General features: G+C 52.3%; 1 protein-coding gene across 5 annotated transcripts in view; it reads left to right on the forward strand.

The window, feature by feature from the left end:
* NLRC5 (NLR family CARD domain containing 5) overlaps nt 1-27,650 on the forward strand; it is a 103,110-nt gene that overhangs the window by 48,283 nt on the left and 27,177 nt on the right. For 4 of the 5 annotated variants that reach the window (XM_021093211.1, XM_021093210.1, XM_021093212.1 and 1 more), the window contains 18 exon segments: nt 109-1,786; nt 3,070-3,153; nt 3,303-3,386; nt 4,705-4,788; nt 4,906-4,995; nt 5,854-5,913; nt 6,916-6,981; nt 7,461-7,544; nt 8,444-8,527; nt 9,482-9,571; nt 11,579-11,647; nt 13,227-13,310; nt 13,970-14,053; nt 16,251-16,340; nt 17,133-17,177; nt 17,904-17,993; nt 18,609-18,692; nt 25,303-25,386. In XM_021093211.1, the coding sequence (XP_020948870.1) occupies nt 109-1,786; nt 3,070-3,153; nt 3,303-3,386; nt 4,705-4,788; nt 4,906-4,995; nt 5,854-5,913; nt 6,916-6,981; nt 7,461-7,544; nt 8,444-8,527; nt 9,482-9,571; nt 11,579-11,647; nt 13,227-13,310; nt 13,970-14,053; nt 16,251-16,340; nt 17,133-17,177; nt 17,904-17,993; nt 18,609-18,692; nt 25,303-25,386 (3,034 nt within the window). 5 annotated transcript variants of the gene reach the window in all.

Below are 27,650 nucleotides of genomic sequence, written 5' to 3' on the forward strand. Positions count from 1 at the left end.
ATACCCACACAGCTGAGGTGGCAGGCTCCCGACAACCTGATACTGGGGTGAGGGGAGCCAGGGGCAGGGAGGCCTCCTGCCCTCATGTCATTTCCTTGCCCCCTGCAGAACTGGCCAAGAGGTACCTGCAGCTGCTGAGAACGTTTGCCCAGCAGCGTTACGACAGCAGGAGCCCTGGGCCAGGACAGACGGTCGCCTGCCACCGAACCTACATCCCGCCCATCTTGCAATGGAACCGAGCCTCTGTGCCCTTCGACACTCAGGAGGGGACTGTTGCGGGGGGCCCCAAGGCAGAAGATGGCACAGATGTGAGCATTCGGGACCTCTTCAGTGCCAAAGCCAACAAGGGCCCAAGAGTCACGGTGCTTCTGGGGAAGGCGGGCATGGGCAAGACCACGCTGGCCCACCGGCTCTGCCAAGAGTGGGCCGACGGTCAGCTGGAGCGCTTCCAGGCCCTGTTCCTTTTCGAATTCCGCCAGCTCAACCTGATCACAAACTTCCTGACACTGCCGCAGCTCCTTTTTGATCTGTACCTGAGGCCCGAGGCGGGCCCGGAGGCGGTCTTCCAGTACCTGGAGGAGAATGCTAATAAAATCCTGCTCATCTTTGATGGGCTGGACGAGGTCCTCCACCCCGGCTCCAGCAAGGAGGCTGCAGATCCTGAGGCCTCGGCGTCAGCCCTCACCCTCTTCTCCCGCCTCTGCCATGGGACCCTCCTGCCCGGCTGCTGGGTCATGACCACCTCCCGTCCAGGGAAGCTGCCCGCCTGCCTGCCCACAGAGGTGGTCACGGTCAGCATGTGGGGCTTTGACGGACCACGGGTGGAGGAGTACGTGAGCCGCTTCTTCAGCGACCAGCCAGTCCAGGAGGCGGCCCTCGCGGAGCTGCGGGCCAGCAGGCATCTCTGGAGCATGTGTGTGGTGCCCGCGCTGTGCCAGGTCGCCTGCCTCTGCCTCCACCATCTGCTCCCAGGCCGCTCTCCAGGCCAGTCTGCAGCCCTCCTGCCCACCGTGACCCAGAGCTACGTGCAGATGGTGCTTTCCCTCAGCCCCCAAGGGTTCCTGCCTGCCGAGTCCCTGATGGGCCTCGGGGAGGTGGCCCTGTGGGGCCTGGAGACGGGGAAGGTTGTCTTCACTGCAGGAGACATCCCTCCACCCACGATGGCCTTCGCGGCGGCCCTCGGCCTGCTCACCTCCTTCTGTGTGTACACGGAACCCGGGCACCAGGAGACAGGCTACGTCTTCACCCACCTCAGCCTGCAGCAGTTTTTGGCTGCCCTGCACCTGATGGCCAGCCCCAAGGTGGACAGAGACACACTTGCCCAACATGTCACCCTCAATTCTCGCTGGGTGCTGCGGACCAAAGCTAGGCTGGGCCTCTTAGACCACCACCTTCCCACCTTTCTGGCCGGCCTGGCCTCCTGCGCCTGCCACCCCTTCCTCACACCCCTGGCACAGCAGGAGGAGGTGTGGGTGCGTGCCAGGCAGGCGGCAGTCATGCAAGCCCTGGAGAAGTTGGCCACTCGCAAGCTGACGGGGCCAAAGCTGATAGAGCTATGTCACTGCGTGGCTGAGACACAGAAGCCGGAGCTGGCCAGCCTCGTGGCCCAGAGCCTCCCCCATCACCTCTCCTTCCGCAACTTTCTGCTGACCTATGCCGACCTGGCTGCCCTGACCAGCATCCTCGGGCACAGGGATGCCCCCATCCACCTGGATTTTGAGGGCTGCCCCTTGGAGCCACACTGTCCTGAAGCCCTGGCAGGCTGCGAGCAGGTGGAGAATCTCAGGTGAGAGTCAGGATGGAAAGGCACAGGGGAGGCGCTGGGGTCATCCCTGGGAGAGAATGGACTTTGGGGCGAGTGGAAGCCAGTCAGTCTGGCAGACCCCTGTGAGGGAGGCAGTAAGAACCTCAGTTATCAGAACAGATAGGCCCCTACCTGTCGCCTCTTAACCTGTGACATGGTGAGGAAGCTCCCCGCCGCACCAGGAACCCTCAAGTCCAGTTAGATCACCTCTTGTCAGGGAGTCTGGACTCACTCTTTCCCTCTCTTTCTCCCAGTCATGGATTGGAATAGCAGCTGGGCTGCTAGAGCCTGTTTGGTTTGGATAGGTTATTTAACTTCTCTGTCTGTATCTTCATCCCTAAAATAAATCAGTAATAATACCTACTTCATAGGGTTGTTGTGAGAATGAGGTGAAATCGTACATGAAAAATAGCTCTTAGCACAGTACACAATACACAGTACCGGTACACAGTAAAGGCTCAGTGTGTGTCGTAGCTAGAGAAAAGGTTAGGCTTCAGTCACAAAGAATCCTCCACCCCTGGGAGCTCCTCCTGTGGCTCAGCAGAAACGAATCGCACAAGTATCCATGAGGATGGGGGTTCAATCTCTGGCCGTGCTCGGTGGGTCAGGGATCTGGTGTTGCTGTGAGCTGTGGTGTAGGTCGCAGATGTGGCTCAGATCCCACGTGGCTCAGATCCCCAAATGCAGTAGAGTAAATAAGGTAGACTTATCTTTTACTTTCGTGGAAGACTCAGATGAAAGTGGTCCAAGTCAGCAGACTGGCTCAGCTCCACATGATCACGCAGGGACCCAGGGCCCTTCCACTGTCGTTCCATCTTCTCCTTGGCATCTTCATCTCTATGGTCAAAGCTGGGTCACAGATATATCTGTGCTCTGGCTTGAGGGAAGGGCAAGAGAGAACATGAATTAGACGTGTCCAACGCGTTAAAGCTCGGTCCTGGAAATAGAGCACATTCTTTCCCCCTTGCATTCCAGTGATGAGAACGTAGTCATACGGTCATATGGAGCTGCACAGCAGGCAGGCAAACATTGCCTCTGGCTATCACTGTGTTCCCTGTTATAGCTACAGTAGAGAACAGGTTTTAGTGGACAATTAGCAGTGTCTACCATAATGGCTATTTGTTACCACTGCAGCAATTACAACTATCTACTACTACGATTGCCGTTACTGTATTAAATTCCATTTGTTGGAGGAGGGGATGGATGACAACCTCTAAGCCCTGCCCTCTATTGATCTTCTGCCACTCTGACTTTTCCTTCGGCAGCTTTAAGAGCAGGAAGTGTGGGGATGCCTTTGCTGAAGCCCTCTCCAGGAGTTTGCCAACAATGGGGAGCCTGAAGAAGCTGGGGTGAGCCAAGGCTTGGAACCAAGGTGGATCTTCAGCTGGGGATGCCAGAACGCTCCTCCTTCCCCTCATCCCTGCAAAGATGAAGGCAGATCTCTGGTTTACTCCCTTTCCCATCCCCATTCCTCCCACCGTCTTTGCTTATCCTGTAGGTTGTCAGGAAGTAGGATCACTGCCCGAGGCATCAGCCACCTGGTGCGGGCTTTGCCCCTCTGTCCACAGCTGGAAGAGGTCAGGTGAGTAATCTCCAAGGAGGGCTTATGGGCTGAGGGGAGGCTTCACTGCCCAGGTCTCAGGGCCCCTCGTGGGCCTGCACTGTGTCCTGTATATTCCATTAGGGTCTGGACAGTATGTTTTCAATGAGACCCAGAGAGAAGGGGCATCAGTCTGACGGTTGGGACTAAATCCAAATGCAAGGCTCCCAGAGACCCCAGAGAAGTGCTAATATTTTGGGACATCTTGAAGGAGCCTGAGTCTTGAGAATCCCTCCCCTCTTTCTGTGACCCTGTGTTGGCGGGTGCCAGGTGGGTGGAGACACACACTTACTTTCACATTGGTGCTCACACATGCACACACTTGTACCCACCTGCTCACTTAGGTATATGCCCCCATGTACATGTGCAGCACACGCATGCACACTTAGATCCACACACCCAGGTAAACACAGATACAGCTGTATACTCCGCCCTGTGTCTGTGATGAGCGGCCTGAGGGCAGGGCCAGGGATCCTCCTCAGCAGCTCCCTGGCAGGACTGCTGCTACCCTAAATGGAATCTTTATGAGGTTTAGAGAAGACACCCCTCCATCCAGGCAGAGGTATCCCATCACTAGGGCACAATGCTTGTTGAGTGGGGCATTAGCTGGACTAGAGCTCACCCTTCTGCTGGGTGTCTTTGTTCACAGATGATACCAGAAAAGATTAGGGTTACTTTCAATAATTAAGAAGGAAAAGTCAATGTCAACAAGTTCACTGTTTCCAAACCTTTGTCCTGAGCAAGTGATCACATTCAGAGCACCCCTACACTCTTCAGCTCCTTTGTCCCTTTAGCTAGGAACCCATGCAGGGCTGGTTTGGATCCCATTTGACAGGTGGAGAATGTGAGGCCAGAAAGGAGAGTGCTTGACCTAGGGCTTTGGGTGAATTGGTACAGAGATGAGGCTGGAAGCAGCTTCTCCTGCATCCCGGTCTGCCCATCACCTGGGAGCCAAGGGGCCCTGATAAACTCAGGCATCAGGCACATCCCAGACAGAGCCCAGAGAATAGAGTGCTGGGTTTTCTCATCCCACCTGCTGAGCCCTCCACAGTCCATCATCTGGATCCCTTGGGCCACTAGATAGAAATGCTCCCAGAGGAACTGAACAAGGACAGAAGTGAGCCATCGAGGGCCTTTCTTCTTACCTGGACCTACCTGGGCCTCCCAGATACCATAAACTGTCTGTGGGCCTCTATCTTGTGTCTCCTGCATAAGGATGGCCATACCTATCACCTGCCAACTGGGGCTGCCTAGTCTCTCAACCTCAGGGCTGAGGGACTGGACATTGGTCTCCCTGCAGCTTTCAGGACAACCAGCTCAAGGACGGGGAGGTCCTGAACATCGTGGAAATACTTCCCCACCTGCCGCAGCTCCGGATGCTTGAGTAAGCAGTCTTTCCACCACCCCTGATTGAGTCACCCCCCTCTCCCTTGGACAGAAGAGAGTCTGGGTCAGGTGGGATGGGGGATCCCCTCCTGACGCCTTTGCCACAATCATGCAGCCTGAGCCGCAACAGTGTCTCCGTGTCAACTCTCCTCTCCTTGACAAAGGTGGCAGTCACGTACCCTACCATTAGGAAGCTGCAGGTCAGGTGAGCAGAAAGCATGGGATCTTGGTTCTCAGAGTCTTGAGAAAAGGGAAGGGGTAAGTGGGGGATGGGACAAGGAGGAGGCCACTAGTTTGTAAGACCTACGTGTGCATGCATGAGTCTGTTTTACTTACATCAGTGTCTCCAGAGCCTAGCTCAGGCCTGGAACGAATGGAAAGATAAATGAATAGATAGATGGATGCGGGAAACGAAACCAACAATCTACCAACGAATCCCTGGTCACGAGTCGCTCTCCGTGGTGCTGAACTAACATTGCCGGTTTGGATCACAGGGTCGGTTAAGTGGCCCGCCTCTTAATCCTAAAACACTGCGGCTCCTATAAACACTTTCAGCATTACCAATTTTTTATTATCTTATAGAAATTGTTTCCCTTGGAGTTCCCTTTGTGGCTCAGAGAATTAAGAACCCGACATTGTGTCCATTAGGATGTGGGTTCAATCCCTGGCCTTGCTCAGTGGGTTAAAGATCTGGCATTGTTCCAAGCTGCAGTACAGGTCACAGATGTAGCTCAGATCTGGCGTGGCTGTGGCTGTGCCATAGGCTGGCAGCTGTAGCTCTGGTTCAACCCCTAGCTTGGGAACTTCCCTATGCCATAGGTACAGGCCATAAAAAGAAAAATAATAAATTTAAAGATAAAAACTGTTTCCCTGACTTTTTCAAATGCTCAGGATTCATCAAGCAATGACATAGTCGCAGTTGTACATGTCTGATTTTGAGCACTTTTGCCAGTTCTATTTCTCTGTCAATTATGACGTCAGCCTTCTCCGGATGTTTTGGGTAGCAGGGGTGCAGGCGCAGGGGGTGCTGTACTGGTTTCACACTTGCTGTCTGACCCTGCAGGGAGACAGACCTCGTCTTCCTTCTCTCCCCACCTACAGAGATGACCACAGAGCTACAAAGGTAAGAAGGGGGTGGGTTTGGGCTCACACCGAAAAGCCATCTGGGCTCAGGCAGTGGTGGCAAAAAGGAGCCGAAAGAACTTAGAAAGAGCTGGAATGTGGAGATTCTTCCTGCTGCTGCTGCTCTGAGAAATGACTTAACTTCTGAGAGTTGGCCAAGGACTTACCTTCTGGACCGCATTCAGCCCCTGTGAGGAGGGACCATCCCCAGAAGTCCCAGACTGAATCAGGCCCTTAGGGAGGGCCTGATGATATGGTAGTATTGGCATTACTCTGCAGGGGAAACTCTTCCAGTCAAAAAAGGGAAAAGGCAGCGAGTTCCCACTGTGGCTCAGTGGGTTAAGAATCCAACTAGGATCCATGAGGAGGCAGCTTCTATTCCTGGCCTCGCTCAGTGGGTTAAGGATCCGGCGTTGCCTTGAGCCGTGGTATAGATCACAGATGCGGTTCAGATCCTGCATTGCCTTGGCTGTGCCATAGGCCGGCAGCGGCAGCTCTGATTCGACCCCTAGCCTGGGAACTTCCATATGTCACAAGTGAGGCCCTAAAAAGAGAGAGAGAGAGAAAATGGGGAGTTCCTGTTGAGGCTCAGCAGTTATCTGGCAAGTATCTATGAGGATGCAGGTTCGATCCCCCGCCATAGGGGATCAAACATAGGCCAGCAGCTGCAGCTCTGATTTGACCCCTAGCGACAGGTGCAGCCAAGAAAGAAAGAAAGAAAAGAGAAACTGGAGGCTCACATGGGTAAAGTGACTTGCCCAAGGCCACACAACTATATGTAGCAGAGCCAGAATTTGAATAAAGGTCCCAGCTGACTTCAAACCTTTTCTTCCTGCTGCTTTTCTGAAAAGCACCTTCAGTACTTTGAAGCAGCCATCTGTGTTACTCATTTACTGTGGGTCATGCCACAGGGTCTTCAGCCCCTAGAAACCAAGGGAAGAGGTTTGGTCCATCAGGCCCCGGATTCCTGAAACCAGGCCAATGTTGGATTTGTTCTTGCCAGAGACCCAGACCTACAGGAAAATGCCAGCCAGAGGAAAGAGGCTCAGAGGAGAAGCCTGGAGCTCAGGTACCTCGGTGGGATCCATTGCCTTGAGGGCAAAGAGAGGGCATGTGGGGAGAGCCCCTTCCCAGAGGAGCCTCACAGGGGCAGGGAGGATGAAGGGAAACACAGGGAAAGGACATGGATAACCCATCCTGGCCTGAGCGAGGATCATTTGTCAAAACAACAGTACCAGCTGTAATGCAATGGGCCCTTGCTGTGTGCCGGGCACTGTGGGAGTTTACATCCATTACCTCATTGGGATTGTCTTGAAAATGCTGCAAAGCAGGCACGCTGTAGGAATCCGAGTCTCAGAGGAGGAAACCGGGTCTCAAATGGGTTCATTGCCTTCTCCAAGGTTACCCAGCTACTAAGAAACAGGTCAAGATGAGACCCAGATCTGCTGGCCTCCAGGCTGCCCCAGACCCTGGCCACCACACTCAGAGCTAGAGGAGGCATCGTGTAGCTTCTGACCTTGAATCCCTCTGCTCTCACTCCCACCCCAGGCTCCAGAAGTGTCAGCTCAGTGTCTATGATGTGAAGCTGCTCCTCGCCCAGCTCCGGAAGGGTCCACAGCTGGATGAAGTGGAGTGAGTATCATGGGAAGCGCTGGGACAGGAGACAGAAGGGGCTGGCAGAGCAGCACGGGAAGGGCCTCAGCTTTGGGTGGATGGCATGGGGAGGGGCGTGCCATTTCGTTAAGAACTGGGGGGAGAAGTTCCAGTCATGGCGCATTGGAAACGAATCCGACTAGGAACCATGAGCTTGAGGGTTCAATTCCTAGCCTCTCTCAGTGGGTTGAGGATCCAGTGTTGCCATGAGCTGTGGTGTAGGTCACAGACATGGCTCGGATTCTGAGTTGCTGTGGCTGTGGCGTAGGCCAGCAGCTGCAGCTCCAATTCGACCCCTAGCCTGGAAATCTCCATATGCCACGGGTACAGGTACAGGCCTAGATAAAACAAAAAGACAAAAAAAAAAAAAAGAGAGAGAGAGAGAATTGGCGGGAATTGTGGGAGTTCCCACTGTGGCTCAGTGGTAACGACTAGTATCCATGAGGATGCGGCTTTGATCCCTGGCCTCGCTCAGTGGGTTAAGGATCGGTGTTGCCATGAGCTGTGGTGTCGGTCACAGATGAGGCTCGGATCCTGTGTTGCTGTGGCTGTGCTGTAGGCCGGCAGCTGCAGCTCTGATTCTACCCCTAGCCTGGGAACTTCCATATGCCACAGATGTGGCCCTAAAAAGCAAAAATAAATAAATAAACAAATAAAAGGAGGATAATCTTAGAGCACCTCATAGGGTGGGTTATGAGGATTAAACAGCCAATAATTGTAAAAGCACCTAGGTCAGTGCTAGGCAATCAGTGGTTGTTGTAATTAAGGCTCTTTTATTGGAGTGATGCTTTGGCTAAAGTCACTGAGGGACTGTATGAATGCTGAGGGTTGGGGGGCCCCACCCCAGCAACGCATGACATCAGACCCCTCTGTTTCAGCCTCTCAGGGAACCAGCTGGAAGATGAAGGCTGTCAACTGGTGGCAGAGGCTGCGCCCCAGCTGCACATCGCCAGGAAGCTGGAGTGAGTTGCTCACCCATTGCTGAGAACCAGGGAGGGCCCAGAAGAGCCCCATCTTGTCCCTGCTACCCCTGGTCCCTGTGCCCATGGTCACCAGAAATAGTGCTGCTCCACCGACCACCCCTGCTTTCTCCCAATTCCAGCATAGTTGGAGTGGTCCAACCATGCCCTGCCTTTGCCTCTGGCATGAGCTGCTTAGTATTAAATCCCCTTGCTCATGTAGAATGTGTTCCCTGTGCATCAATAGCTTGTGTTCCAGTTTGTCCTGACAATAGCCCCCAGGGTGGGGTGGGGTGCAGTGTTGCATTGGATGTGGGGTGGCTGCATGCTGGGGTAATGAATTGGCATATTGAAAGAAGAAGTGGTTTGTTAGGACAGGGATATGGTTTTGAGGTGAAGGGCTGGGTTGTTGGGGTGGTGGGATGAAAAGAAAGGATAGTAGACTCTTGAGTTGCTGTGTTATTGCATGGTATGGGGTAGGGGTGGTATTTGGGCGAGGTGTGTTGGGGTCTTAGCGTCAAGTACGAATTTGGGTGGGAGAGAGAGTGCTGAGGTGGAATTAGCAGTGGTCTGGAGCCTTGGCTTTGGATTTAAATCCTGTGTCTGTCATTCGGTAGTTTTGCGACCCTAGGAAAGTAACTCAGTGTCTCTTGGCCTCAGTTTCCCCATTGGTAGAATGGGATTCGAAAGGTGGTTATTTTTCAGACCAGAAAACCGAGAATCAGAGAGGCAAAAGCAGTGAGTCAGTTCGTATTGCTCCAGCTGGAGAACTTTGTTTTCTATGTAGGATAGGTTCTGTGACTCTTGGTGTGTCTACACAGGCCAGAATCCTTTGAGACCCCATGGTTAAGGACCCAAGACATTCCAAGGCTGATAGCAGCCAGCTGCTGAGCCAGGAAGAGGGGGCTGAGGACTCCAAGCGCCTACTGATGGCTTCCTCCCTCCTCTTCTCCACAGCCTCAGCGACAATGGGCTTTCTGTGGCTGGGATGCAACGTGTGCTGAGTGCAGTGAGAACCTGCCGGACCCTGGCAGAGCTACACATCAGGTGGGAACTCCCAGGGGACCACCACCACCCTCTCCCCCTCCAGTCCAGAGCCCCCCAGGCTTTCCCATGGCTTTCTCTAGGTCCTGGGAATTCTTTCTGGCCCCAGGCCTTTGGGGCTTGTAGGAGATGCTGCTAGTGCCCCATCCAGACCCCCTTCATAGCTGGAGCACCTGTTCCCAGCTCCTGTGGGTACTGGTCGCTCACAGCTTGTACTCCACCTGCAGAAGTGCCCTGGGCTGATAAGAACCAGTGATGCCTGGCAGGTCACACCCCTCCTCATCCCCCTAACCAGGAGCGGCCAATGACAGAGGCAGAGGTATACCCCTCCAGCCCTCTTGCCTGAGGTGGGGCAAACTTTTGCTGCTAGTCCCGCTCCAGAGCTCCCCGTGGGATCTGGGCGAGGACCTGCCCTGTTCTGCTTCCCCTGGTCCCTTACTGGTTTCTCCTGAGATCAGGCCTTTGGTATATCATGTACACAGTGACCAAGTGACTCTGCTCCTAAGGGAACCCCACCTAAGACAGAGCCCAGCCTTACTTCTGTAAGTCTCCGTGTTCAGTCTGGGGAGCTGAGGACAGATGCTAATTAATGTCAACACAGTCCCCACCCGTGGGGGCTCTCAACTGAGTAGCGTGGTCCCTGCTGTAAACACCCCTCAAAGGAGGAAGGGGAGACCCGATTCACCCAAGAGGTGAATGAGGGGACCTTGGTTCATTGAATGATTGAGTAAAGGCCCCTAGGGCCTCCAGATGACACTCTGTTCACTTCTAGGAGCTTATCGTGAAGAAATCACCGTCATTGTGCAAATACTTTGACCACAGTATTGGTTATAAAGGGAAAAATGAAAATAAATGTTTAACAATATTAGTGACATTAGTTCAGTAAACTGAGTTGCCTCCAGAGATGAGAACTCAGTGGAGGCGTTGTTGTGGCGCAGCGGGTTAAGGATCAGGCATTGTCACTACAGCAGCTTGGGTTGCTGTTGTGGCACAGGTTGGATCCCTGCCCTGGGAACTTCATATGCCACAGGTATGGCCAAAAAAATAAATAAATAAATAAATAAGAGAGAGAGAGAGAACTCAAGGAAACCATGTTATAGGTACAGCTTTAAGCTTCACTATGGAGAGATGATTGTGGCATCTTAAGTAAACATAAAAATTTTGATTTATCGTTTTGGTAAGAAAGTTTTTCAATCATACCGAAAGGTAGGGAGAATGGTATAATGAACTCCCCAGTTCCCACCAATAATTATCAACATTGTGTAATTCTTGCTTTATCTGTCTTTTGAAATATTAATTTTAAAAAAGGACTCTGTGGGAGTTCCCATCATGGCTCAGCAGAAACGAACCCGGCTAGCATCCATGAGGATGCAGGTTCGATCCCTAACCTTTCTCAGTGGGTTAAGGATTTAGCATTGCCCCGAGCTGTGGTGTAGATCACAGATGTAGCTCAGATCCTGCATTGCCTTGGCTGTGATGTAGGCCGGCAGCTGCAGCTCTGATTCAGCCCTTAGTCCGGGAAATTCCATATGCCGTAGGTGCTGCCATAAAAAGAAAAAAATGCAGTTTTATATATAAGATGAGCTCAGGGATGCTCTGGCTCTCAGTCACAGCCTCAGTGGGACTTTCAGTGCCTGTCCCAACCTGGCAGAGACCTCACCACGCTGGGGCGAGTAGCCTCAGCCGAGGGTGCACCTGGCACATGAGGAACAGGAAGGGGGAGGAGGGCTTCAGCCTGCAGCAAACAGACAAAAGGCAGAACTGAAGTTAACTTACAAAGACCTTCCAGGAAATGAGGGCTGGTACTTTTGTGAAACTACTGCAGTAGAAAACTTCAGGCCCACAGGAAGTTCAGAGGACCTCAGGGTGAAGTCGGAGGAAGTGCTGCAGCCAGAGGCAGGGAGGTGGCACCTTAGAGGTCCCTTGAGACCCAGTTAAAAAATGACACAGAGCAGCCCAGGACCCCCCCCATAAGCCTCCTGCCTCCCCGCTTCCCTCTTTTCTCTGCAGTCTGCTGCACAAAACCGTGGTGCTCATGTTTGCCCCAGAACCAGAGGAGCAGGAGGGGATCCAGAAGAGGTAGGGCCCCAATGCCACTCCCTGCTCATCCCATGGCCTGGACCACCCCCTCCTTGACCTCCACAGCGGGACCGTCCAACTCAACTGCTGGGGCCTGGACCAATTCACAAAGCTGCAGGAAGCCAGCATGCTTGGCTGGGCTTCCAGCCCCAAAGGGGAGGCTCAAAGGCCAAACTGCCTTCCCACTTCCCAAGTGGTACCCATAGAGAGCCCTGGGTGGCAGCCGTAGAGAGCAGATTGGGGCAGGTGTGGGGTAGCCAGGGAACTACATGTGGGAGACGGAGGAGGCTCTTCAGCCTAGAGCCCAGAGGATCACCTGATAGCTCTGATTTGGGTCAGAACTTCTGGCCCCCTTTGGCACAAGGACCCTTTAGAGGGCGGTTGCCTCCTCCAGGGTTCCCTCCTGGATTTCCCCAGCCCAGCACATGGGTGGAGACTCGGCTCTTTGCTCCTCAGTGTTCACCTGCGATCTCCCCTGTAGGGTCTAAGCTTTTGCGGGCTTGCTTGAGCTGAGGCTGACGTCTCTGAAGCCACCAATGGTGGTGATGAGATTAATGATACTAATAGCCAAGGTTCATTGAGCACCTACTATCCATCAAGCAGCAGACTAAGGCAATTGACTTATGTTCTCCCAATAAGTGATTTGCCAGAAAGCCGAGAAGCCCATTCAGAACCAACGTCTGACTGTCCCCAGGCTTCATGGAGAGATTGAATGGTGGGAAATGAGGCTGAGGATGGAGTCTGGGGCTGTGGATGAGGCATGTGCTCAGCCTGGCCTGGGCGTGTCCATCCAGAGCTGTGCTTCCTGACAGCCTCCTGCTCCAGATGCCCTCTGAGCTGTCCCTGTGCTCCCCAAGCACCAGATACAGTGATGGCCTACAGGCCCTGGGCATGGTCCCGGCCTCCTCCCTCCTGGGCACCAAGCCTGTCCCTGGATCTCCCACCCCAGGGGCTCCTCACTGGAGGACACGACTTGCTGTGGGGGCCTGGCTTTCCTGCCTCCCACCTCCTCTGCCCAGCCCACCCCCATGGGGCTCACAACGCTGCCCCCCAATCACCTTCCCTCCCCAGGGTCCCCACCGCTTTTAGCTCCCCTGGCCTCCAGGAGCTGAGGGGCTGTGGGAACTCTGGACGGAGAGAACGGGGAGCTCGCGGCCCCTTCTTTCCTGATCCTGAGGCCTAGGCCTGGGGCCCAGCTCAGCCCCCGCAGGGCTCCCATCACACCTCGTCCAGCCTTCTCTCTGATTCTGCGTCCATGTGAGTCCCGCTTCCTGTCTCTTTGTTCTCCTCTGACACTTGGTCTCTCTCTGTCTCTGCATCTCCCTCTCTCATCTCTGCATCTCTCCATTTTGGTCTGCCTCTCTCTCTCTCTCTCTGTCTGTGACTGGCTCTTCTCTGCCTGCAGGACAGCTGGCTTTTGTGTGCAGTGTGTGTCGGTCCCTCTTTGTCTGCCTGGCTGCCAGATGCGTCCCAGGCCCCCTTCTGCAAGCCTCTCTGCCTGTGTGTCTGGGGGTGGCGGCCGCTCTGGCCACCGTCCAGAGGGGCAGATGCTGCAGGGCTGTGGTTCTGCCTTCCGCAGGCTGACACATTGTGGCCTGCAAGCCCAGCACCTTGAGCAGCTCTGCAAAGCGCTGGGAGGAAGTTGCCACCTCAAGTACCTCGAGTGAGTAGTTCCCCCTCTGGCAGGTGATGGGTGGGGCCCAGCAGTTGCTGGGTGTTAGCTGTTTTGTTTTCTCAAGATTTACAGTGAGATCCTGCTGAGTAGCATTGACAACTATGTCTAGATACTTACATTGCAACAGGACAAAGGGTGGGGAAAAAGTATACATGTAAAGGTTAGCTTGGCCCCCGTGCTGTACAGTGGAAAAATAAATTAATTAAAAAAAAAAAGATTTAAATCATCCATTCTTTCTCTGCTACCATCAGGGACCTATTAGCGAACCCGGTGAAAGTTGTGACTCAACCCCCCTAAATTACAGAAAGTCCATCCCTGCCCTCTCAGGGGTCCCAAACCTGAGGCTAAGAATCCTGGGGGGGGTAGGGTTAAAGGGTCCAGCACAGGTCGCGGCTGTGACTCGGATTCAATCTCTGGCTCAGGAACTTCCAAACGCGTGGGTGCAGCCATTAAAAAAAATAATGATAATAAAATAACCCTAAGGGAGACCTCAGCTGACCCAGTGCATGTGCTGAGGTCCGGCCTGGCAGCCCAGGGCCGCATCCCGGTTTCAGGAGAAGCAGCAAGGCTGAGCAGGATGGAAAAGCCAACTTCTTCCCGTCTCCACTCCGCCCTCCACTGACTCGGCCTCCCCTCCCCTCTCCCAGTTTATCAGGCAATGCTCTGGGGGACGAAGGTGTGGCCCTGCTGGCTCAGCTGCTCCCCGGGCTTGGTGCCCTGCAGCTGCTGAAGTAAGTAGCCCTCTGGGCACATCCTCTGAGGTTTGATCTCACTGGGATGAGTGGGTGTGGGAGGGAGGGGGGACACTGCTGGGGGGTAGGGGGGGTATTCTGTGTCCCATCTCCCTCCCTCAGGGTTATAAAATTCAATCAGTGAGTTCCCATTGTGGCTCAATGGATTACGAACCCGACTGGTATCCATGAGGATGCGGGTTCAGTCCCTGGCCTCGCTCAGTCAAGGATCTGGCATTGCCTTGAGCTGTGGTGTAGGTCGTACATGTGACTTGGATCCCACACTGCTGTGGCTGTGACATAGGCCGGCAGCTGCGACTCCAGTTAGACCTCTAGCCTGGGAAATGTAGCAGGTGCAGTTCTTAGAAAAAAAAAAAAAAAGCAAAAAAAATGACATCTTAAAATGCATGTCCGCCACCTGGGCTCCTCCCAGGCTCCTGGCAAGGGCTCAGGACAGGGTTGTTTCTCATAACACTGGGCTCTGTGACTCAGGCTTCTAAGATAAGGTTTCACTTCTCAAATCTGTCCCCCTGTGCCTCTTGGGAGGCCCAGGCCACCTGGGGGCAGGGCAGGCAGGGGTGGGAAGAATGACAGATTAACATAACGGCCCGCAGCCATTCTGGCCCTGAGGTTTGGGGAGGGGTTGTTTGATGGGGCGCTGGCCAGGGAGGCAGAGAGGGTTTGGAAGAGAGAGGACATCCAAGCAGGGTTCCCCGTGGAGACCTGAGAGCCCTAAGCACCTGGCAGAGAGTTGGGGGTGGGGGGGTGGGGTTCCATATGGGAGGGAGGCCCTGGAAGGAGGCCAAGAAGCCCCGGACTTTGCCTGCAGCCAGCCAGAATGCCCCGGGCTCTTAAAGGTCCCTGTGTTCCTGGCTCACATCCTTCCTCCTCCTCCCTGGCTCTTCCCGGGCCACTGGAACCTGGCCACAGGCCCTAGGCTCTCCGGGTCCCCAGACAAATCACCTCTCTGAGCCCCTGGTTCCCCATCAGTTAACATATCAAACCCTAAAGTGGATGCCTGAGGTGTTGGCTACAGCCAGTGCTGAGGCCTGAGGGAGCTTCCTGCTCACGCTGCCTTTGTTGGGATGTTGGGACCAGAGGAGCGTGCCTGTTCCTGTTAGGGAGCAGTTGGGAGGTGGTGGGGAGAAGGCTTCTCCCTTGCAGGCAGATTTTATGCAGATTGGAGCTTTCAGGCAAATTCCCCTGTGACTTTCTCAATCCCGTGAACACCTGGTAGGACCCATGGCCTGTGAGGGTCTGCATTCACCCGCCAGTCTCCCAGGGCCCGAGGAGTGTGCGGTTAAATGGCAGATAAAAACTACCAGGACAGGAGTTCCTGTCGCAGCTCAGCGGAAATGAATCCGACTAGTATCCACGAGGATATGGGTTTGATCCCTGGCCTCGCTCAGTCGGCTGGGCATTGCTGTGAGCTGTGGTGCAGGTCACAGATGCAATTCAGATCCCAGGTGGCTGTGGCTGTGGCGTAGGCGCTGTGGCTGTGGCGTAGGCCGGCAGCTGTAACTCTGATTTGACCCCTAGCCTGGGAACCTCCATATGCTGCAGGTGCAGCCCTAAAAGACAACAAACAAAACAAAACAAAAAAAAACCAACCACCAGGACAGACAGACCAGGACAATGGAAAGGAAGGGGAAACTGACACTCCTACGCAGGCAACAACGTGGATCGAGCGCGTCTGCAACCTACCCACAGCTCACGGCAACGCCGGATCGTTAACCACTGAGCAAGGCAGGACCGAACCCGCAACCTCATGGTTCTAGTCGGATTCGTTAACCACTGCGCCACGATGGAATCCTCTTCCTGCATTTTGAATAAGAGGCCGCACATTTTCACTTTGCACTGCCCCTCCTTCATCATGTGGGGAAACTGAGGCACAACTCTGGTCCAAAGACACACCCCAGATTCATCATAGATAGAGGGAACCAGTGAGTGCTAATCTCAGCTCTGTCCCCAAGACGTCTCATAATCTTGGCCAAGACCTGGCTGCTCTCTGGGCCTCCGTTCCCCATCTGTGCAATGGGGAGATGGTGGAGGTGCCCTGACCAGCTGGGGTCAGTGTGTTCACTGTCTGGAGCAGGAGGGACAGCCCCCACCCCCACCCCCACCCCTGCTCTGATCACAAAGAGGGTGTTTCTGAGTCCTGAGTGACCATGTCAGCATCATCCCTCTGACTCTCCAGCCTCAGTGAGAACGGTTTGTCCCTGGATGCTGTGTTCAGTTTGACCCAGTGCTTCTCTACAGTGCAGTGGCTTCAGCGCTTGGACTTCAGGTGAGTGCACCCCTGGACCCCCACCCTGCCCCGCATCTGTCCCCCTCACAGGGTAGCATTCTCAGGGCCCTGGCGTGATGCCAAGGTCCAGTGAATATGTGATGTGTCTGTGGAATGAATAAATAGAATGAACGAATGAGTGAAATATAGCTCCAGGGACAGTGAAATTTCCCCAAATTCACCATGGGACACAATCCATGTGCTCACCTGTCCTTATTCTCTGGATTATTCCAAGAGACTTTTAGGAAAACTGGGAGCTCCTGGGTGGCCCTTGAGTGCTCAGGGACCTACCTGAATTGGGGGGGGGGGTCTCTGGAGCTGATGAGAATGTAGGAGGGAAGGCAGCCAGCCAAGCTGCCCTGGGCCGGGCCAAGCAGGTCATTGGGGGTTTCAGGTGAAGTCTGCCTGTTCCTCCTCTCTCCCCATCAAGAGTGGGTGGTGCAGTAGCAGACAGACCAGGTTCAAATCCAGGCTCGCCATTTACCTGCTGTGCTGCTTTGAGAGGGTCACTGGGTCCCTTGATACCTCAGTTTCCTCATCTGCAAAATGGGGCTAAGAACTCTACCTTACCTCACAATTTTATTGTGAGAATCAAGAGAGACCATATCGGTGGTGGGCTTGGAATGTGCCTTACTGAATGTAGTCGTTGCCTCGTGTATTTGTTGTCCTACTGGCTGAGAAAAAGAGCCGCCATCCGGGCCTCTCTTGACCCAACTCATCTGGTCTCTTGTTGTTGCCTGGGAAGCGGGCCCTTGGCCCATTCTCAGACTGCCACCTCCTCTCTGCCTGCAGCTCTGAGAGCCAGCACGTCATCCTGAGCGGTGACAGCAGAGGCAGGTAAGGAGAGCTGGGGGACTGCCTTCTCTCTGGTCCGCCTTTCCTATAGGTGCCCCCACCCCCCAGACCCATGCCGGCCACTGTTAGAATGGCCACTTCTAGAACCCCCTCCCCCATGTAAATGTGCAGTAATGGGGGGGGGGCTTCCATCTTTGCTGGAAGGTCTGCACAACGGAAGGGGGGAGGGAGGAGGAAGGGAGGGGCCGTCGGGTGATGCAAAACAGGTGCTAGCAGGTCGCTGCTGTGTGGGGAGAGAGCGGGGAGCTGCTGTGGTTCTGCCTCCGAGGACTCTTGCAGACCTTTTCAGGCTCCTGACTCTCATCTGAATCACTGCCCTTTCACACTCTGAATATCACATTTGAGGTGCCAAGAACCGTTGGTGCTCTGAAAGTTTCCACTTCTTGGCAGTAAACAGGGAGCCCTGATTAGGTCTCCGCAGGTGTCCCGGCTGCCCCCTAGTGGAGCCGGGCGCCCTGTCATCGGAGAGGAGGGAGGGCTCGTCCCAGCTCGCCCTCCACCCACACCCCCAACCCCCACCATCCGACCTGGGCAGGTGTAAGCTGCTTGCCTTCTCACCCTGGATTCCCTTCCCTGGGCCGCAGTTACCCCATCTGTACAGGGACGGACTTGACTGTCCCACGGACCCCTCCTGGCCCTGACTAATGAGTCCAGTTTTCCAATGTGGATGCTTTGATCTTCCTCTTAAAGTGACTTCCCCTCTCCTAGGCATCTCTTGGCTGGCGGATCTTTGCCAGAGTTTCAAGCTGGAGCCCAGTTCTTGGGGTTCCGTCAGCGCCGCATCCCCAGGAGCTTCTGGTACTGTCTTACCTGCTTCTTGTGTTGGGGGGGTGGGTAACCACAATGGGGTGATGGGTGAGGGGTGAGAAGAGCCTGAATGTGAGGGCTGGGGCTTCGGAGAGAGGAGAAAGGGAATTTGAGAGATGCCCAATGAAAGAGAAGCAAGGGGGAGGGCTGTGATGGGGCCACTGGCACCAGCATACCTCTTGGAGAAAAGAGTCCATGCTGTTTCCTCCAAAGACTCCCCAGCTCTGCCCTGAGGTGCTGTGAGACCCTGGCTGGGCTCCTCCGCTCTCTGGGGCTTGGTTTCCTCACCTAAGAAGGGAGACACCTTAGCTGGGGCCTGAACAGGGTTGTCCAGGGAAGGGCGAGGAGGGGATTATCCTAGGCAGCCCGGAGGAGTGAAAGTTTGGTTCTTGGGAAGCATTTCCCTGTGGCTGGAGTTTATACTCCACTCCAGGGAGAGTGGAGGCGAGCGAAGCGGCGGGAAGGGTGTTTCACTTTTGGCAGGATAATGGGGAGCCACAGGGTGCCGGTGGGGGAGGAGGGTTGTTGAGAGAAAGGGGAAGCACCGGGGCTGGACAGGGCCCTGAGCCCTCCTTCACCCTCGCCCTGCCCGCTGCCCCTTTCCAGCCTCAAGGAGTGTCAGCTGGAGCCCCCGAGCCTCTCCCGCCTCTGTGAGACTCTGGAGAAGTGCCCGGGGCCTCTGGAAGTCGAGTAAGTACGGAGGACACAGCCCCCAGAAGCACAACGTGGGTGCTTGCCCGGGGCCATCTGGCGGGGGCAGGAGGTGGGGCATGTCCTGGTTAGAGGCCAGGTGGATCCATCCTGGTCCCTTCCTGCCAGACCCGGTGGTCCTACCCCCATGGGAGTTCTCTGACCCATTAGTGGAAGGCTCTTTGCCTCCCAATGGCCTCAGCTTCAGGCACCCTGGCTGGCCCACCAGGAGAGGCTGTGCCCCACCCGCGGAGAAGGGCTGTGCCCCGTTGGGCTTCATCATCTTATCCACCCAACCCAGGGCATCTGGGAACCCCAGATGGCCCTCTCCACCTCTGGAGCTCCACCCTGGCTCCACCTGAGGCTGCCTTCACGGCCAGAGCCTGTCTCCTGATTCTAAGCCCAGTCTCTGGTCACAGACCCAAGGCTGTTCTCGTCCCAGCTCACTCCAGAATGCCTGGGTCTGTGACCAGAGACTGGGCTTAGAATCAGAAGTCCTGGCTCAGCCATCTACAATCTGGGTGACCTTGGGCAAAGGGCTTTAATTCCCGGGCCTCAGCTTTGTCATCTGCAAAGTGAACAGACTTCCTTCCATCATCACGCTTGTTATTAAAATAATTACCTGGAAATAAAGGAATCCAAGTTGAACTTGCCTCACCTAAATAACCCCTTCTCTTAACTCAGTGTTGATGTCATTTGTCCTGGTGGCTTCTCCCTTTGCATATTGTTTTTTCCTATTCAAAGTCACCGACCAGCGGCATTCTGTAGTTTCACTTTACGATTCCCCACATGTGTTTTTCCATTTTTCTATCTTTTTTCTTGCTTTCTGGCTCTCAGCTCAAATGCCCTTCTGGCCCTTTCAACAAGCTAATTATCCGTAGGGTGTGTCCTAAAAGGTCTCTCTGCCTATTCAAACACACATGGGCACAGAGGGGAGGATTTTTTTCTCTTTTGGCTGCTGTCAAGCACAAGGGATTCCCAGGCCAGGGATCAGATCTGAGCTGCAGTTGTGACCTGTGGCCACAGCTTCGGCAATGCCAGATCCTTAACCCACTGTGCCAGGCCAGTGTCTGCAACCTATACCACAGCTCATGGCAACACCGGATCCTTAACCCACTGAATGAGACTAGGGATTGAACCTGCCTCCTCGTGGATGTTCGTCAGATTCATTTCCACTGTGCCCCGGGAACTCCCAGACACTGAATCTTAATAAGCTCTGCAACGAGCTTTAATCTCATAACAGAACATATGGCCTTTCTGGAATATAAAGATGTGTGGAACCAATGAATTTTAATTTTATTTTATTTATTTTATTTTATTTTTTTGTACCTGCGGCATATGGAGGTTCCCAGGCTAGGGGTCCAATGGAGCTGTAGCCACCAGCCTACACCACAGCCACAGCAACATGGTATCCAAGCCGTGTCTGCAACCTACAGCCCAGCTCACAGCAACGCCAGATCCTTAACCCACTGAGTGAGGCCAGGGATCAAACCCGCAACCTCACAGTCCCTAGTCGGGTTCGTTAACCACTGAGCCACGATGGGAACTCCAAACCAATGAATTTTTAAATAAATCATTTATTTTAGAATAATTTGAGGCTTGATTTACAGAAAAGTTGCAAAGCTAGTCCAGAGAATTCCCTTACCCACTTGTCCCTGTTGTTAATATCACTTATCACCATGGGATATTTGTCACGGCTGAGAAACCAGCCTTTCTCCATGACTATTAACTATGGTCTCGACTTGATGCGGTTTTCACTGGTTTTTCCAGGAATGCCCTTTCTCTGATCCAGAATACCATCCAGGATGGTAGTTCTATGTTTAATTTTCTGAGGAATCTCCATACAGTTTTCTGTAGTGGTTGCACCAGCTTACATTCCCACCGACAGTGCAGGAGGGTCCCCTTTTCTCCACACCCTCTCCAGCACTTGTTATCTGTGGCCATTCCGACCAGTGAGGTGGTACCTCATTGTAGTTTTGATTTGCATTTCTCTAATAATGAGTGTGTTGAGCATCTTTTCATGTGCCTGTTGCCCATCTGTATGTCTTCTTTGAAGAAATGTCTATCTGGATCTTTTGCCCATTTTTCGATTGGGTTGTTTATTTTTATGCTGTTGGGTCATGTGAGTTTTTATATTTTGGAGATTAAGCCCTCGTCAATTGCATTATTTGCAACTGTTTTCTCCCATTCCATAGGTTGTCTTTTGGGGTTTGTAATGGTTTCCTTTGCTGTGCAAAAGCTTGTAAATTTGATTAAGTCCCATCTATTTATTTTTGTTTTTATTTCTATTGCCTTGGGAGACTGACCTAGGAAAACCTATATATGGTTTTGCCTATGTTCTCTTCTAGGAGTTTTAAGATGTTAAGTCTTTATGTTTAAGTCTTTAAGCCATTTTAAGTGTATTTTTGTGCATGGTGTGAGGGTGTGTTCTAGTTTCATTGATGTACATGCAGCTGTCAAGTTTTTCCAGCACCACTTGCTAAAGAGAGTGTTTTTTTCTCATTTTATATCCTTGCCTCCTTTGTTGACAGTTGGTTAACTATAGGTGTACTGGTTTATTTCTGGGCTCTCTATTCTGTCTCTTTAATCTGTAGGTCTGTTTGTCTGTCTTTGTTTTTGTTTTTTGTCTTTTTAGGGCCACACCTAAGGTGTATGAAAGTTCCAGGCTAGGGATCAAATCATAGCTGCAGCTGCCGGCCCACACCACAGCCACAGCAATGCCAGATCTTTGACTCACACCACAGCTTGTGACAACTCTGGATCCTTTAACCCACTGAGTAAGGCCAGGATTGAACCTGTATCCTCATGGATACAGTTTGGTTCTTAATCTGCTGAGCCACAACAAGAATTCTCTGTATGTCTGTTTTTGCACCAGTACCACACTGTTTTGATTATTGTAGCTTTGTGGTATTGTCTGAAGTCTGGGAGAGTTATGCCTCTTGCATGATTTTTTTTTCTCCCTCAGGATAACTTTGGCAATTCTGGGTCTTCTATTGGTCCATATAAATTTTTGGATTATTTGCTCTAGCTCCATGAAAAATATCATGGGTAATTTGATAAGCTTTGCATTGAATCTGTAAATTACTTTGAGTGGTATGGCCATTTTAACAATATTAATTCTTCTAATTCAGGAACATGAGGTAGCTTTCCATTTCTTTGAATCCTCTTTAATTTCCTTTGTTAATGTTTTATAGTTCTCCATGTATAAGTCTTTTACCTCTTTGGTCAGATATATTCCTAGGATTTCCTTTTTTTGGTGCTATTTTAAAAGGGTTGTTTTTTTTTTAACATTCCCTTTTTGATATTTCATTGTTAGTACCCCAAAACACAACCAGAAGACCTTGACAGTTTTGAGGATAACTGGCCAGACTGTAAAATGTCCCTCAATTTGGGTTTGTCTGATGTTTTCTCATGGTTAAATTAGGGTGATGGATTTTAGGGAAAAGGCACCCCAGACGTGAAGTGCCCTTCTTATCCCATCTCAGGAGTGCATGCTAAGTGGGTTAAGGATCTGACATTGTCACTGCTGAGGGTGGGATAACTGCTGTGGCCTACTTTCAGTCCCAGTCTGGGAACTTCCACATGCTGTGGGCACAGCCAAATAAAACAAGACAAAACTGTAGCTCAAGGTGTGTGCAATGGTCATGACTTATCACTGTTGATTTTGACCTTAATCACCTGGCCAAGGTTGTATTTGTCAGATTTCCACACTCAAAAATTACTTTTTGATTTAAAAAAACACTTTTAACATGGACACTTGAGAACATACATAAAAGCAGGAGTTGTGGCTCAGTAGTTAACGAATCCAACTAGGAACCATGAGGTTGCAGGTTCAATCCCTGGCCTTGCTCAGTGGGTTAATGATCTGGTGTTGCCGTGAGCTGTGGTGTAGGTCACAGATGTGGCTCAGATCCTTCGTTGCTGTGGCTCTGGTGTAGGTTGGCAGTTACAGCTCCGGTTAGACCCCTAGCCTGGGAACCTCTGCATGCTGTGGGTGTGGCCCTAGAAAAGACAAAAAAAAAATGTGTGTGTATACACACACACACCCCCCACACACACACATACATATAAGCAGAGAGACTAGAGTAATGGACCCCAGTTCCTCTCTATCTACCTCAATGGTTATCATTTCGTGGCCCCAACAAACATGCACACATTATTTTGAAGCAATTCCCAGACACCTTATAGTTTCTTTTTTTAGGGCCATACTTGCGGCATATGGAGATTACCTGGCTAGGTCAAATCAGAGCTACAGCTGCGACCCACACCACAGCCACAGCAATGTGGATCCAAGCCACATCTGCAACTTACACCACAGCTCACGGCAATACTGGATCCTTAACCCACTGAGCAAGGCCAGGGATTGAACCTGGGTCCTCATAGATACTAATCAGATTCGTTTCTGTGGAGCCACGATTGGAACTCTCCAACACCTTATAATTTCATCTGTAGATATTTCAGTATGCGTTGACAGAAAAGAGAAATACTCTTTATTTTTTGACATAATCACAAAACAATGATCAAACCTAAAATATGAATATGATTTTATGACACGCCAAGATCATCAAACAGCCCATTGTTCCTGATTGTCTCTTATGTGTTGTTTACACCACATTTGCATAACTGCTCAATTTAACATTAACCCTCCATGAATAGTTTGGATGTGTCACAAGGTACGCAGTGACCCCTCTCTGGGATCTAGGCTACTTCCAGGCATTTTTTTTTTTTTTTTTTTTTTTTATAGTGTAAGAGCCAATGCTGCAAAAAGTACTCTTTCATTATTTAACTGTTAAGCATCTACTGTATATAAGGCACTGGGCCAGGCCCTATTGGGCACAAGTAGCTGGTTCAGGGGCACTGCTTGCTAAGGCCCACCATCCACAGTGGGAGGCTTTGTGTCAACCACACGCAGGCAGTACAGCAGGGTTCAACACAGATGGGGGGAGCTAAAGAGGAAGAGGTTGGAGAAAGTGGGGTGAGTATGAAGGTACTTTGCCAGTTGTGTTGCTGGGACCATATGTGGGAGTATTGTTATCAAAGTGCTTCATGCTGAAGTCTCCAGACTGGCCAGCTGTGTCCTGGGATTCTCCTGGGGAGGCCAGGGAAAGTGGTGGGGCTCCCTCCCCCTCCCCAATTCCACCATGACCAGTCCACTTTGCCTTTGTCCATTTTGGCATTCCATGTGAGATGTTGTAATGGGTAAAAGGTTCTGTTTCTAAAAAAAAATACACAAAAAACAAACAAAAGACCCACAATAAAGCAATGTGTAAGCCCCACACTGACCCAACCAGAGGCCCCAGCACTGTGTGTATGTGGCGTCCAGTGGAAAGTCACCAGTGTTTGTGGGCAGACCACCCCTCAATGAGGGCCCTTGTCCTGTCTGTGCTCAGAGCCCCAGGCCCAGTCCCAGGACAGAGAGGGTAGAGCTGAGCCTTCTGCCGGGGCCGCGACGGAAGTTCCTCACTTCCAGCTCCAGGACCACAGGCTGCCCTTCCTGCTGTCCCCCTCCACCACCCCTGAGGTGAAGCTGGGTCCCCCTCCAACCAGACAGTAATGCAGTGGAGGTGGGCCAGGCTCCTGGCAGCCCCAGTGAGTGGAAGGGGCAGTCTGCAGAGGACAAGCGAACAGGGACAGGGAAGAAGGGGCTGCACAGGGGGAGAAAGCAGAAGGAAAACAGTCCAAGTACCTCTGGGGCTCCGGAAGTGGCCCCAGCCTCCCAGGAGGGCTGTCTGTAAATCCCAGGGTGCCTGGAGAATCTAGTTGTCCCAGTCCTTCAGTCAAAGCAGAGACCAGAGGGTGTATTAGGAGTTTCTGCTAAGTGGACCGGCTTCCGATGAATTATCTGGACAAGTGATCAGCTGGTTGGCCTGGTCTCGAGGCCCAGTCAGAGGCCCCTGCTACCCCGCGCCTCTTCTTCGCTGGCCTGTTACGTGCCTGTTAATTGCCACTGTTATGTCCACTACTTTGGGTTGGAATTCTTAACAGGCGTGTCCACATGGCCTCAAAATAATCTGCTAATCCTTGTCTGTAGGGAAAAAATGTCTACTAAACATCTACTAAAATGTCTATTTTAGGAATTCCCTTCGGGGCGCAGCAGTTAACAAACCCAACTATGATCCATGAGGATGCGGGTTTGACCCCTGGCCTCATTCAGTGGGTGAAGGATCTGGCATGGCCGTGAGCTGTGGTGTAGATCGAAGATGCGGCTTAGATGCCATGTTGCTGTGGCTGTGGTGTAGGCCGGCAGCTCCAGCTCCAATTTGACCCCTAGCCTGGGAAATTCCATATGCCACGGGTGTGGCCCTTAAAAAAAAAAAAAAAAAAAAGTCTCCTCTAGCCCCTTAGACAATTTACAATGCACAAGAGTGGGTTAAAGTCTCTGAGAAGTCCCACAGCAGAGAAAATTAATGTAGCTTACACCAGCATTTTCCAAACATATATGGCTGACCTTTTCTTCCAGCCTCCATGGTAACTCAAGGACCCAGTGTTCAGATGGGGTGTTTTGGGCAATCCTGGCTTAGAACCTATCTCCAGAAGGTCCTGGCTATGAGACCATGCTCCTAGCTTTTCCCAAGGCGTCCCCATCTCATTCAGATGCTTTGTTTCACAGATTGTTCTGCAAGGTCCTGAGTGACCAGAGCCTGGAGACCCTGCTGCGTCACCTTCCCCGGCTCCCCCAACTAAGCCTGCTGCAGTAAGCCTGGATGCCTCATTTCCCTGTCAGGGCTGAGGCTCTGCATTGCAAAGCCACTCCCTTCTGTCCCCTCTCTCCTTCTCTTGGGCTCTTTCATCATTTTACCTGGCACAACCGAGGGCTTCCAGCACTTCCCTAGTATCTTATCAACCTTGGGGGAGTTATTGGACCCCCTCAAAGCCTCAATTTCCTCATCTGACAAATGGGACTCATCTCCAACCCCTCCCCCAGGTTTGGGATTCAAACAAGACACTCGCTCTAAACGTAGCTTATAGAATAGGAGGCCTGTGGCCAGTGGGCCATGGTACTTCTCCCCGTCCACAAGAAGGTCACCTGCTCCTAGAAAGGGACCCAAGTGTGGGTTGTGTATATATCACACACCCATTTTTAAAGGTCACCATCTAATTCTGTCAAAGAGGAATTTAAGCAACATCCCCCAAAGTATTTAAAACTCTATTTTCTAATTTCAGCTCAGACTGGTTAGAATTTAAAAAGGATTTACTTTAAATACTTTTCTAGCAGGGGGCAAAAGCAGCTGCAGCTGAGATGGAAAAATACAACAGGAAATTAAATCATACCATTAATAACAGCGGCATAAGTACTCATGCTAAGATCTCCGGGACAGCTCAGAGGACGCCCAGGATCACTTATGCCTGAGTCCCGTGGGGAGGGAGAGAGGCGACGTGTGACATTCCAGAGGTGGGCAAGGATGGCAGAGCCCATGATAAACTACACAATCCACCGTGGTCCCACTCTTCCAGGAGAGGTTGGATTAGGAAGTATTCCTTTGGACACGGAAGTTGTGGGTTAAAATGAGTAGGCAGGGGTTCTTGTTGTGGCTCAGTGGTCATGAACCTGACTAGCATCCATGAGGATGCAGGTTCAATCCTGGCCTTGCTGTGAGCCGCAGTGTTGGTCACAGACACAAGTCGGATCTGGCGTCATCGTGGCTCTGGCGTAGGCCAGGGGCTGCAGCTCCGATTTGACCCCTAGCCTCAGAATTTCTACATGTTGCAAGTGCAGCCCTTTAAAAAAAAAAAAAAAATAGGTGGGAAGTCTCAGATCAGAGAGGGACTTCTCTATGCCCAAGTCACACAGCATCCACCCCCAACCCTCACCCTACGCTTTGTGCTGTTCAGTCTGCAGTGCACTGCCATGGACCAGGCACTGCTCGGGCACTGGAGACATGCAGACAGGAAGAAAAAAAACCAGGTCCTTGTCTTCTTGGAGCTTACTTTGTAGTAGAAGGAGCTGGACAATAAGCAAAATGAAAGCAAATAGGTAATGTGGTAAAGAGTGATTGTGGAGGTGATTTAGACAGCGGTGGGGATGGCCAGGGAATGCCTCTTAGGAGGGATATAAGGATGCAACCTTAAGGAGGAGAGGAGCCAGGCTTGTGGAAAGCAGGGAACAGCATTCCAAGGAGATGGAACAGCATGTGCAAAGCCCTGAGGCAGGATTGAGCTTGGTGGGTTCAAGAAACAGCCAGAAGGCCAATGTGGCCAAAGCTGGTAGAGAAATGGGACTTGGCTGGGCCACGCAGGGCCTGGCAGCCATGAGGAGAATTGGGGTTTTGCCTAAGGGAGCTTGAAAGGTGAAGGAATGATTTGTGCTTTCAAACGCTTAGCCTGGCTGCTGGGTCGAGAAGGGATTGGGGCACAAGCAAGGACATCAGAGCAGGGAGGAGGCTGTACAGCCAGGGGGCTGGGAATGGGTGTATGAGGGAAAAGTAGGCAGATTCAGGGTGGATCTAAAGGGTGGATCTAACGAACAAGCTGATGGAGGCTTGATGCCTGGATGCAGGCGTCAAGGATGCTTCCAAGGGCCAGTTGGTAACAACTCACTTTCTCTAAGGCAGCGATTCACAACTGGGGGTGATTTTGCCCCCCAGGAGACATTTGGCAATGGAGACCCTTTTGTTGTCATGACAACAGAGGAGGCGGGAGGTCATGCTCCTCCTAGCATCTAATGAGTAGATCTAAACCATCCTACAGGGCAGCCCTCAGTACCGAAGAACTGACTCTGTGTGCTGAACTGGAGAAACCCTACGGCCCTAAGCTTCCCATTCCCAGTCAGCAAGGACTCGCCTGTGAAGTTCATGCTTGGGGATAGCAAACAACATAATAAAAACAAGCATGGGTATCGTGCCAGGCAGTGCACAAGCTTGGTATGATTCAAGCCTCACGACACCCCATGGGAAGGTATACCATCTGTAGTCCTGCTTTCCAGTTAAGGAAACGGGGGTTCAGGGAGGTTGAGTGACT

The sequence above is a fragment of the Sus scrofa genome, chromosome 6 (assembly GCF_000003025.6).
Source record: "Sus scrofa isolate TJ Tabasco breed Duroc chromosome 6, Sscrofa11.1, whole genome shotgun sequence".
Lineage (NCBI taxonomy): Eukaryota > Metazoa > Chordata > Mammalia > Artiodactyla > Suidae > Sus > Sus scrofa.